At 49.1% G+C, this 13345-nt stretch overlaps 1 protein-coding gene across 6 annotated transcripts in view; it reads right to left on the reverse strand.

Annotated features, from left to right (window-relative positions):
• Positions 1 to 899: 899 nt before the first annotated feature.
• DHRSX (dehydrogenase/reductase X-linked) overlaps positions 900 to 13345 on the reverse strand; it is a 272447-nt gene continuing 260001 nt past the window's right edge. For all 6 annotated transcript variants that reach the window (XM_033199225.1, XM_033199278.1, XM_033199234.1 and 3 more), the window contains one exon: positions 900 to 1368. In XM_033199225.1, the coding sequence (XP_033055116.1) occupies positions 1189 to 1368 (180 nt within the window). In that variant the 3' untranslated portion in view covers positions 900 to 1188. The remainder of the gene's footprint in view (positions 1369 to 13345) is intronic.

Below are 13345 nucleotides of genomic sequence, written 5' to 3' on the forward strand. Positions count from 1 at the left end.
TCTTGGCAGGTGTCATGGAGTAAAGGGTCTTGAAATGAGATCTGGATTATCCAGGTGGTGTATCCTCTATACCAAGGATGTACCCTTTGGCTGTGTGAGGCTTTCAGAAGTATCAGAAGCAGTACACATTTCCTGTGGTTGTGGTAACAAGTAACTACCAATTTGTCGGAGCCTTAAAACAAGAAGGATTTATTCTCTGTTCTGGGGACGAGAAGTCTAAAGTCAAGATGTCAGAAGGGCCGAGATTGCTCTGAGGGGTGTAAGGGAGGATCCTTCCTGCCTCTCCCAGCTCCTGGTGGCTCCAGGCATTGCTTGGCTCGTGGCCGCATCACTCCAGTCTCTGCCTGCATCATCACACGAACATCTTGTCTTCTATACTCAAATCTCCCTCCACCTGTCTCTGATAAGAACCCTCGTGATGGCATTTGGTTCACTGGGATGATCCATAATGACCCATCTGAAAACTCTTAATTCTATCTGCAAAGATTCTTTTCCAAATAAAGTCATATGTATAGGTTCTGAGGGTTAGGGCATGAACATATCTTTTGAGGGCTATCATTTGATCCATAGCTGTTCAGCGGTTTACATTCTCAGATTTGACAGCGGCATCCTTCACTAGTGACTGTGCCGCTCTGGAATGAGGTTGACCAGATGCTGCTGCTGGCCACGTGAAACGGATCCTACAGGCTGGGGCAAGCTGGGCTCACACCTCCCCGTGTCTGACATCTGTGAATCACAGCTGGGTCTCTGGAAAAATGAGTGAGTGCAGGAACAAAATCAAACAGGAGACCTCATCCACCACGACGTCTCAGAGAGGATACTGCGGCCCCTGAAAAGAGGCCATCTCTCTTGGAACTTTTGTACTCGGTCGTACTTAACGCGGCAAGGAAAACGGCACATTTGTGTTGGAAAATGTAATTATTTATGGCACGTGTGATAACTGGGCACTTTGGAATCACAAGGTTTATGGTTGAGGACCACCCGGGCTGATTATTCCCCGAAATGTTTCTCTGGCTTCTTGAAGTTCTGCAGAGGTTGAGGCAGCTGTCTGAAAACTAGAGGACAGAGCCCTGTGGGCAGGTGGGTGTGAGAAACTCAAACACTGCAGTCTTCACAGACCCACAAGCCATTGACAGGTGCAATGTGTTTCTAGGGACAGCAAGTATCCTGAGGCAGGATATCACAGGGTCACATCATGGACCCAGTCATGTCACAACTCGCAGACCAGAGCTGCTGCTGCAGTTTCTGGTTGTAGGTGACGTGGAGAGACTTGGTCTCTTTCTCGTTGTACAGGTAACGGCCACCAACTCCTTCCAGCTCTGGGGTGACCGCTGCGTAGATGGAAGTCCACGCTCCCTCATCGGGGGTCTGGTGGAAGAAGAAAAGAAGGCTACAGTGAGACAGATTTCTGAGCAGGAAGCAGGATTCTCCAGACTCCCATGGATGCTGCAGGGAAAGGTGGAAGATACTCATCAGCTGCACTGAGAAATGTATGCGGAAAGCAAGGTGGGGTGATCGATCGGAACCACAGCTTCTCTGCTGCTGGGTTTCTTCATCACAGGCACTGACAGTAACGCACCCAAGTGGGTTGCATTGCAATGGTAGGTTACTCCATCTCACTAGGCAGATGCATATTAAAATCCCTGATGTACGTATTTAATTCACGCACTCTTTATGAGACCGAAATGCTTATTCATTGAGTAGAAGCAGATGAACGACTGCTTGGCCTCTGTACTTAATAAACAATATTAAGCAATTAGATGAAACATCAGGACATCAAAAAGATTGTTCGTTTCAATTCAGCAAGGCATGCTACGTCGGAGAATTCAGGCATTTACGGGCTGTGATCACAGGCTCCATGGAAACAGACGGTTCAAAAAGGAACGTGAGATGCAGAAAAAGGTTTTTCAAAGACTGGGGAGTTTACCCTAGTGGAAGGTGATCATCTTGAAACACAGCACACCCTGGTTTTCTACAGTGGGAGTTGGCCTTTGCTCATGGTCAGAGGGATGGAAGAAACGGAGGATTCTCAGAGGAATTATAAGTTGTGGGACCTGAGAACCTTCAGAGCTAGGATGCAATAATCCAGGAACCAACACAGTCCTGCTTAACATCTTACTGTCACAGTGAAGATGTTTCAGGAGGTCATCTCTCGTAAGAAGCTTCTGGGAATCTGGTGAACGTATCCACCATGTGGGGGCACGGTCTATGAACCAGGAAGCAGGTCCCTGCCAGATACAGAATCTGCCATGGTTTGATCTTGAACTTCCAGCCTCCAGAACTGTGAGCAACAAATGTCTGTTGTTTACAGGCTGCCCAGGCTATGGTGTTTTGTGACAGCAACACAAACAGACTGAGACATTTGATGTCCAGAGTTTTTACTGGGGTAAAAACATAGGTATGATTGATTCAGTCGTAGGTCACATGATCCAGTTCAACCGCCGGTCCCTCTTTCTTCCCCAGAGGTCAGGCGGGCCCCAAATTCCAACTCCCTCATGACCTGGTTGGTGTTTCTGGTGGCTAGCCCCATCCTGAAGCCATTTAGGAAGCACCAGCAGTCACCTCATTGTACAACCAGGACGTTGCTAGCATTTGTGAAATTGCAAGAGTTTTAGAAGTTCCTCCTTGTTCCAGAACCAGGAATAAAGACCAGATACGGCCTTTGTCATGTTTTCTGGGAGTGATGATCCATCCGCCCGAACTGATCTCACCTCTCACCAGTGCCCCTCGCACTGCGGTGGCTCATGCCTGTCATCCCAGCGCTTTGGGAGACTAAGGAAGGAGGACTGCTGGAGTCCAGGAGCTCGAGACGCACGTGGGCCATGTGGCAAAACCTAGCAGTGGTGAGAGTTCAGGCACACGCCACCCCAAAAGGAAAAGGACAGACCCTGTGGGGTGGCCTGTGACACCCAGTCACTTCAGAAATTCTCCTGCTCCCAGTTCACTGCCTCATGGTCTTGACTTCAGCAGCCAGTGTGATGTGGAAAGGCAGGGTAGAGAATCCAGTGTGCCCACCAGCCCATCCTCTGGGTGCCGAGCAAGGGGAAGAGGAAGGCCGGACCCCAGTGCGGGGACAGAGCTGCCAGACTCCTGAGGTTGTTTCCCACGGACTTGTCTCTGCTTTTCTGCTGCCTAAAAAGAAATGGATGGAGCTAGAGAACTTCCCAAGTCTGGAAATCACCTAGGGGTGGCTGGAGGTTTTGCAAACCCAAAGTGTCCTGGGAGATTTGGAGGCTGATATGGTCTGGCTGTGTCCCCACCCAGATTTCATCTTAAATTGTAGTTCCCATAATTCTCACGTATCATGGGAGGGAGTCAGTGGGAGGTCTTCCTGAATCATGGGAGTGGGTCTTCTCGTGCTGGTCTCATGATAATGAGTAAGTCTCACAAGATCTGATGGTTTCATAAAAGGCAGTTCCCCTGCACACACTCTGTTGCCTGCCGCCATGTAAGACATGCCTTTGCTCCTCCTTTACCTTCCACCATGATTATGAGGACTCCCCACCTACGTGGAACTGTGACTCACCCACATCTGTACATGCCAGGCAGTGCTAAGGACCAGGCAGGGAGGGAGGGAACGGACCTGTCTGCACAGAGTCCTGCACCTGCTGGGAACAACTCAGTGTCATCAGCTATGGCCTGGGTCAAAGCACCTTTGTTTTGGGTATTCAAAGATCAGTGAAGGGTTGAGTGAAAGGGAAGGAGAAAGAGAAAGAAAAAAAATATCAATGGAAGGAAGAAAGAGAAGGAGAAAAAAAGAAAAATAGAAGAAGAAAGGAAGAAATGAGAAAGGAATGAAGGAAAGAAAGAAGGAAGCAAAAAAGGAGGAAAGGAAGGAGGGACACAGAGAGAGAGGGAGGCAGGCAGTAAGAAAGGAAGGAAGCAGAGAACAAGAAAGAAAAGAGAGAAGGAAGGAAGGAGAGAGAAAGGCAGCAGAGAAGAGAGGAGGGAGGAGGAAAAAAGGGAGAAAGTAGGGAAGAAGGGAGGAATGGAAGGATAAACAAAAGAAAAAACAGGAAGGAAGCAAAGAAGGAAAGAAGGAAGGAAGGAAGGAAAAAAGGGAGGAAAAAGGAAGGACTGGAGGAAAAAAGAGAAGAGGAAGGAGGGGAGGGAGGAATTTATTCCTCAGAGCCTTTGCTGCATTTACCAATCCTGGTTCTGCCCCCATTTGACCAAATATCTGGGGTGCCTCTGAGAATTCTGATTTCTAAGATAAGGCAGACATTGTGAATTTGCAATAGCAAATCCCTTTTGTGTCATTCAAGCCACGATTTCCTTTTTATTAGAGCTCCTGTTCTCCAGATAGCATCCCGGGCACACAGAGATATTTGCCTGTGACTGTTCAAAGAGCTTCACAAAGCTGTTCCCTCTGAACTCCACACTTCCCTTGTATTAGACGTGCTGGGCTTTGCAGAAGAGAAACACACAGGGTTTCCCTTTGTCCTTGGGGTGGGTCCCCTGTGCTGTGTGCAGGGAATGGCATCACCCGAGATGTCTCCTAGGGATGAGGCTCGCAGGGCGTGGGGGGTAAACCGCCCAGCTCTCTGCAAGGCACACAGAGGCTCGTTCACCTTCTGTAAACGTCGCTATGTGAATGCAGACGCTGGCGGTAGATCCCTGAGATGTGCTCAGAGAGATCTGAGGGCACGTGTATTTATTTCAGCACCATCCGCATCTTAGAGCAGAAACTCACACTCAGGGAAGTGGCTGGCAAGTAACCAGACTCCGAGCTGAGCTTCCCAAGGAGAGTTTCCATGCCCCAAAGTTGTGGAAGAGGGGACGGAGCAATGCTGTGGTCAAAGAGAAATTCAGAGACCTGTGCCCAGGCTCCGCCGCCTTCCTGGAAGAATGTTCTGAACATTCTACAAAGGCCACACTTCCTCTCCAAACCTCTGCTCCAGCCACCCAGGGATCCTGCTGCTTCTGCCACAATGTCCCCTGCCTCTTGCCTCTCTGTACCTGCTGTTTGCTCCTTCTGGAATGTTCTGCAAAACAGGTTTCCCGGGGCTGGATGTTTTCTGGGATGCTGACTCACACGCAAACATAGGGTCATACAACCTGTGCGTGTGTGTGTGTATGCACAGATAGACGTAGGTACACGTGTGCATGTATGTGGGTGGGTGTGTACTTGTGGGTAGATGTGTATTATATGATTGTATGTGCATATCTGTACGTATATGTGTACGCATATGCATGTACGTGCACGTGCATGAATGTCCATGTGAATGGGTACCTGTGTGTATTCATGCGTGTGTTTGGGGAAACACATGGGCATGTGTGTGTGGGCACACATGTGTGGGTCTGTGCCTGTGCACATGTGTGTATGTGCATGTGTGTCTATGTATGCATGTATGTGACGGCGTACTTGTGGGAAGATGTGTATGAGTGTAAGTGCATGTCTGTATGTATATGGATATGTGTGAGCATATGTACGTACGTGGATGTGCATGAATGCACGTGTGAATATGCACGTGTGTATAGGAATATACATGTATTTGCATAAATATGTGTGCATGTGTGCGTGTTTGCTCGTGCATACGTGCACACATGCATGTGGGCACAGATGTGTGGATACACACGTCTTTGGGTTTGCACATGTGTATATGTGCGTGTGTGTGCATGTGTCTGCATGTATGTGAATGTGTGCATTTACGCACGTGTGCATGTGTACAATGTGTATGTGGGGGTGCAGGTGCGTGCATGTGTTTGCATCTATATGTATGTGTACATGTGTGCATGTATATGTGTGTGCGTGTGCACATGTGTGCGCATGAGTGTGCACGTGTACGTGCACACACATGCTGCCAACTCCCCAGTGAGAGCTGTGGGTTGTGCTAAACTTGCAGGGATGTTTCATGTCTTCAATGACCACCTGAAGCAGAGAGGATTAAGGAAACCTTCGTTTAACTACAATCCCATAAGACACACACACACACCTGCTCTTACCAGGAATAAACACTCACCTGACAGATAATGCAGAAGAGATGGCTGGTGCTGTTTAATGTCAGGTAACACAGGTCTTAGGTGGGCTCTGTGATGACTGACTTCCTGTATTGGCTTCATGTACTGATTTCATGTATTTAATTGGCTGGGCTAGGGTGCCCAGACATTTGGTCAAGCACCATTCTGGGTAGTTTGTGGATATCATAAACATCTGCAAATCAGCTGAGTTTAAGCAAAGGAGAGGACTCTTCATAATGTGGGTGGGCCTCGCCTCAGCAGGAGAAGGCCTTCATAGCAAACACTGACACTTCCCAGAGAAGAAGGAATTCCACTCCAGACTGTACCAGGGCAATCCTGCCTGAGTCTCCACCCTGCCCTGCAGATTTTAAGCTCAAGGCTGCAATGTCAACTCTCGTCCAGGTCTCCAACCTGCCAGCCAGCCTGCCAGTTTTGGACTTGCCCCGCCCCTACAATCCCAGGAGCCAGTTAAGTTAAACTAAACCTTTCTCTATGCATAGATCCTATCGGTCCTGTGTTTCTTGAGAACTGTGACTAATACAAAATTGACCGGTCTCGATGGCAGAGACTCTGGGCATTCTGAAACCAGGAAGAAATGCCAAGCTCCAGGAATGATCTTGGCTTTTCTCTCAGCTTGAGGCACTGGAAGGTCTTGCAGTCAATGCAAGCACAGACACTGCTGGCTGGTTTGTAAGGCTGCACCGAAGGAGGGAATTTATCCACTCAAGGGCATACGTTTTCCATCCAAAGAGGCTGCTTCTTTTTAGGGTGGCAGCCTCAGAGCCTGTGACGTCTTTGTTCCTGGGGAGTCCAGGAGAGCCACCCAAGAGAGGCCATCACAGACACACACTGTGGAAAGGAGAGATGGCATCTCCTCGGACAAAACGACCCTTCCCAGTTCTGTAACTTCCATGGCGTTTCCAGTGTCTACGTCGAATGGATCCAGGTGGCGTCACCTCTGAGCCTGAGAGAACCTCCCTCTTTCTCTCCCTCTCTCTTATGCCCTTCTTCTTCCTCCTTTGCTTCCTCTTCCTTTTTCTCTTTCTCCTCTTTTTCTCTCTATTCCTCTCTTCTTCCTCCTCCATCTTCTCCTCCTTCTCTTTCACTTCTTCCTCCTCCTTCTCTTTTCCCCCTTATCCTCCTCCTGTTTTTCTCTCTATCCCCCTCTCTCTCCCTTCCTCTTCCTCCTTTTTTATTTCTCCTTTTCTCTCTTTCTCTTCTTCCTCCTCCTTCATCTTCTCCTCCTCTTTTTCCTTTTTCCCCTTATCCTCTTCTTTTCCCCTATCTCTCTCTCCCCCTTTCTCTTCTCTTCTTCCTTTTTTCTCTTCTTTTCTCCTCTTGCCTTTTCTCTCTATTCTCTTTTTTCTCCGCCTTCATCTTCTCTTCCTCCTCCTCCACCTCTTCCTTTCTCCCTTATCCTCCTGCTGTTTTTCTATCCCTCTCTCTCCCTTCCTCTTCCTCCTTTCTTCCTCCTCTTTGTCATCATTTTCTCCCTCTTCTTCCTCTTCCATCTTCTCCTCCTCTTCCACTTTTTCCTCCTCCTCTTCTTTCTTCCCCTTATCCTCTTCTTTTCCTCTTTCTCTCTCTTTTCCTTCCTCTTCTCTCTCCTTCTCTTCCTCCTCTTCTTTCTCCCCTTCTTCCCTTTTCTCTTTACTCCTCCCTCTTTTTTTCTCCTCCATCTTCTCCTCCTCCTTCACTTCTTCCTTCTCCTCCTCCTTTTTCTCTTTCTATCCCTCTCTCTCTTCCTCTCCTCGTCTTCCTCCTTTTATTTTTTTCTCCTTTTCCTCTTCTTCCTCCTTTTTCTCTCTCTTCCCTTCCTCCTCTTCCCCTTCCTCTTCCTCGTCCTCTCTGCCCCCTCTACTATCCATTTACAGTATAAGCCAGGCTTTCCTAAAAAAAAACTAGATAATTTTCACACTGTACTCTTCTGTTTTCTCAGTCTTCCTCTGAATCGAAATCACTCTTGTTCACTCGTGTGAGGCTGGGGGATTCCTGAGTGAACGTTTATCCACTTGTTTTGAAAACAACAATAACAACAACAACTAAAGCAACAGAACTTCGTTCAGGATTCAGATGGAATTACCAAGAGCTATATCTTCTTCTCTCCACAGCCCCAAAGCTGGGGCTCGATCCCCTGCAGTCCTGGGGTAGGGGTCCTCACGCTTCGCACTCAAGAGAATCAGCCAGAGAGCTTGTAAAAACAAGTGCACCCCTGATATTTCTGACTTGGCGGGTATTAGGAGGCCCAAGAATCTGCTTTTTTTTTTTTAGATGGAGTCTCACTCTGTCACCAGGGCTAGAGTGCAGTGGCATGATCTTGGCTCGCTGCAACCTCCGCCTCTCGAGTTCAAGCAATTCTCCTGCCTCAACCTTCCGAGTAGCTGGGATTACAGGCGCCCGCCACTACGCCCAGCTAATTTTTTGTATTTTTAGTAGAGATGGGATTTCACCAAGTTGGCCAGGCTGGTTTCGAACTCCTGACGTCATGATTCACCTGCGTCTGCCTCCAAAAGTGCTGGGATGACAGGCATGAGCCACCGTGCCTGACCCAAGACTGCATTTCTAACCAGCTCCCAGAGGCTGCTGAGCTCAGAGACCACGCAGGGAACCCCACTCATTCTGGCTGCTTATGCAGCTCGGCAAACTGTACACCATGGGTGAAATTCAGCCTGGACCTCTTTCTGTACAGGCTACTACCTAAGAATGGAAGGAGGAAGGAAGGAAGGAAGGAAGGAAGGGAGGGAGGGAGGGAGGGAAGGAGGGAAGGAGGGAAGGAGGGAAGGAAGGAAGGAAGGAGGAAGGAAGGAAGGAAGGAAGGGAGGGAGGGAGGGAGGGAGGAGGGAGGGAAGGAGGGAAGGAGGGAAGGAAGGAAGAAGGAAGGAAGGAAGGAAGGAAGGAAGGGAGGGAGGGAGGGAGGGAGGAAGGGAGGGAGGGAGGAAGGAAGGAAGGAAGGAAGGGAGGGAGGGAGGGGGGAGGGAGGGAGCGAGGGAGGGAGGAAGGGAGGGAAGGGGGGAAGGAGGGAAGGAAGGAAGGGAGGGAGGGAGGGAGGAAGGAAGGAAGGAAGGAAGGAAGGAAGGAAGGAAGGAAGGAAGGAAGCCAAAGAGACTAGAGGTGGCCGACAAAGACTAAAACACGCCCTATCTGGCCGACCTCCTGTATAGAGCAAGGAACTGCGGCTTCGTGGCAGAATTTAATGATCTGCCCCTGTGCAGCTGTGGCTGACAGGCGCTGTCTTCCACACATTCTCAGAATGATGAAGTGGCCTTCCTTGGTGGCGCCTTGTGCAGGGAAATGAAAGTTGCCTTCTGAATACACAACACGGTCCTGTAAATCATGCTCCCTGTGGCTTAAGTAACACATTCCGTTTTATCTACAGCTTTTTTAAAAAAATGACAATCTTTAGAGACTGGCAAGATGACAGAAGACGTATAAATGTGAACCCAAACCCAAGAACGCAGTGTGTTCTCTTTTAACACACACAAGGGAGTCTTTGAAGTCCCAGATGTCTGCCGGGAGGCGGGGGGGCAGGGGAGATGGTGCACAGCCACATTCATAGTAAAATCTGCATAAAGCCCCTCTTCAGTCCTCGAGACTGTTGGAGCTGCAAGCTACACAAGCCACTTCAACTTCATCCAGTCCAATGAAGGTCTATTAAATGCTCACCCATATTTTGCCAGCTCTTGGGGCAAAGGAAGACAGCTTTAGAGATAACCCCTGCTGCCTGGGAGCGTCCAGTAGGCATGGGCAGTGGGTGGAGGGTGAGACATACGTGCAGGAAAAAAAAAAAAATGAAACACACACAAAATAGAAGAGAAGATGGAGTTTCAAGGGTACTAAATAGAGCCACAAGCAATATAGTCAGAGAGGAGTGAATGGCTCCTAATTACATAATTACACAGCGCTTTACAGTTGAGAAAATGGTTTCCCACATATTCTGTCAGCAATGTTCACAACAATATTCTGTGATATTATCATCCAGAATTAACAAATTAGAAAAATGAGAGGCATAGCAGGGAAGGAGAGGAGAAGCGAGCTGTTGCAGGAAATAGCCACAGGCTGATTCTTCCAGAGACCCCTCCCTCATCATCTCCCTTCTTTCTCTGCTTTGGTATGATGAGCCCTGATCCACACACACAGCTGAGTCCATGCACGTGCATTCAGCATCTCCGTCCCTGCCTTCACCCATGCACACAGCTGGCTCCATACGCATGCATTCACCATCTGCCTGCCTACCTTCATCCATGCACACAGCCCTGATCCACGCACACAGCCCTGATCCACGCACACAGCCCTGATCCACGCATGCAGCCCTGATCCAGGCACACAGCCCTGATCCACGCATGCAGCCCTGATCCATGCACACAGCTGGCTCCATACACATGCATTCAGCATCTGCCTCCCTACCTTCATCCATGCACACAGCCCTGATCCACGCACACAGCCCTGATCCACGCACACAGCCCTGATCCACGCATGCAGCCCTGATCCATGCACACAGCTGGCTCCACACACATGCATTCAACATCTGCCTCCCTACCTTCATCCATGCACACAGCCCTGATCCATGCACACAGCCCTGATCCATGCACACAAGCTAGACCCACACACATGCATTCAGCACCTCCCTCCCTGCCTTCCAGGCACAGAGCCCTGATCCACGCACATAGTCGTGATCCAGGCACAGAGCCCTGATCCACGTGCATAGTCCTGATCCAGGCACAGAGCCCTGATCCACGCACACAGCTGTTGTAGGTTTTCTGCAGCAGTATTCAGAACAGCCAAGATACGCAATCACCCTAAGTGTCTGTCAGCAGAGGACAGGCTAAGATAAAAAAAAAAGTATAGTATAGTATATATACACACTGTGGAATATGATGCAGTCATATCAAAGAAGGAAATCATGTCTTTTGCAGTGACGTGGACAAATACTGCGTGTTTCCACTTTTCATTTTATTATTTTACTTTTTATTTTTTGAGACAGAGTCTCGCTCTGTCGCCCAGGCTGGAGTGCAGTGGTGTGATCTCGGCTCACTGCAGCCTTCACCTCCTGGGTTCAAGCAATTCTCCTGCCTCAGCCTCCTGAGTAGCTGGGACTACAGGCGTATGCCATCACGCTGAGCTCATTTTTGTATTTTTTAGTCGAGACAGGGTTTTACCATATTGGTCAGGCTGGTCTTGCACTTGTGACCTCAGGTGATCCACCCGCCTCCGTCTTCCAAAGTGCTGGGATTACAGGCGTGAGCCACCACACTCGGCCTGTTTCCACTTTCTAAGGTCCCTTGAGTAGTCAGACTCATCAAGACAGAAAGCAGAATGGTGCTGCTAGGAGTGAGGAACAGCAGGGAAATTGCAAGTTGTATTTTAGTGGAAACAGAGCTTCAGTTTGAGAAGGAGGCCGCTGTCCTCACAAAGTATTCAGATACCGAAAGTCAAATGCCCATCCCGCCATGTTCTCACTTGTCTGACTTTCAAGTGAGACTTCACCAGTGGGGTCTACACGGACACAGAGAATGGATTGACAATGAGGACCTTGAAAGGTGAGAGGTTGGCAGGAGGCGGAGGATGAAAAAAAATCACCTGCGGATATAGCATTCACTGCTGGGGTGATGGGTTCACTAGAAACCCGGACTTCCGCTGTACAATGTCTCCATGCAAGAAATCTGCACCTGTATTCCCTGAATGTATAATAAATGAGCCAATCAGTAAATACATAAGCCAGGCCAGGCAGGGCACAGTGGCTCAGGCCTGTCATCCCAGCACTTTGGGAGGCCAAGGTGGGCAGATCACGACGTCAAGCGATCAAGACCATCCTGGCCAACATGGTGAAACTCTGTCTCTATTAAAAATATAAAAAATTAGCTGGGCATGGTGGGACATGCCTGTAATCCCAGCGACTCGGGAGGCTGAGGCAGGAGAATCGCTTGAACCCGGGAGGCAGGGGTTGCAGGGAGCCAAAATCGTGCCACTGCACTCCAGCCCAGGCAATAGAGCATCTCAAAAAAATAAAGAAATCTGTACCTGTACTCCTTCAGTTTACAATAAATAAGGGAATCCATACATACGTAAGCCAGTTGGTGAGATGAGCCATTAAGATAAACAAAGGCTTGTGAAGGGAAAAGCAAGCACCCCAGCGAAGCCCTGTCTTTGGAGGTTTTGGCACAGGCCTGAATGAGGCGAAGGAGAGGGACGGGATCCCTGGGGGAAGGACACGTGTGCAGAAGGGAACAACCTCGGAACAGCCAGGGCCGAGGCTTGCACGTTGGAGGGAAGGGGTGAAGTCCCTGGTGCTTCCACCTGGAGTCACTTCCTTTTTTCTCTTTTTTTTTGAGGTGGAGTTTCGCTCTTGTCATCCAGGCTGGAGTGCAGTGGTGTGGTCTTGGCTCCCTGCAACCTCCTGCTCCCGGGTTCAAGCGATGCTCCTGCCTCAGCCTCCCGAGTAGCTGGGATGACAGGCATGCACCACCAGGCTTGGCTCATTTTTTTGGTATTTTTTAATAGAGATGGTGTTTCACCACGTTTGCCAGGCTGGTCTTGAGCTTTTGACCTCAAGTAATCCGCCCACCTTGGCCTCCCAAAGTGCCGGGATGACAGGCATGAGCCACGGCACCCAGCTGATCTTCCAAGTCTTAATATACAATGCATGCACGCATACACACTAGTAAATAATGCATACACAGCAATACAGAATTAGCATTACAAAGACAGCATCAAGCTACTGCTGCTGGATAGCCTTTTCTTTAACATTCTTAGATTATTTTAGTTTCATTTCCAGGCTAATGCATATTCTTCTACTCTCTAATTTTCAAGTCTCCATAATGTTGTCTCTTATATAAAGGCAGTGTGACTCAAGCAATGCCCCGTGGTTATTTTTAATCGAAATTTGCAGATGATGATCAAAGGATTAAAGAATGATTCATGTGGCTAAAGTTCCACTTTGCTTGTTAAATATTTAGGAAAAAAAAAAAAAGATCAAGGCCAGCCATGGTGGCTCATGCCTGTCATCCCAGCACTTTGGGAGGCAGAGGTGGGAGAATCACCTGAGGCCAGGATTTCAAGGCTGCCGCCAGGCATCATGTCATAATCCCAGCGCACAAGACCACCTGGGCGACCAGCAACATGCCGTCTCTACAAAAAAAAAAAATGCACTGCACAGAGCAAGACCTGGTCACTAAAAAATTTAAAAGAGGCCAGGCGCGGTGGCTCACGCCTGTAATCCCAGCACTCTGGGAGGCCGAGGAGGGCGGATCACGAGGTCAGTAGATCGAGACCGTCCTGGCTAACACGGTGAAACCCCGTCTCTACTAAAAATACACACACACACACAAAATTAGCCAGGCGTGGTGGCGGGTGCACCTGTGGTCCCAGCTACTCGGGAGGCTGAGGC

This window comes from Trachypithecus francoisi, unplaced genomic scaffold (assembly GCF_009764315.1).
Source record: "Trachypithecus francoisi isolate TF-2019V2 unplaced genomic scaffold, Tfra_2.0 Contig01714, whole genome shotgun sequence".
Lineage (NCBI taxonomy): Eukaryota > Metazoa > Chordata > Mammalia > Primates > Cercopithecidae > Trachypithecus > Trachypithecus francoisi.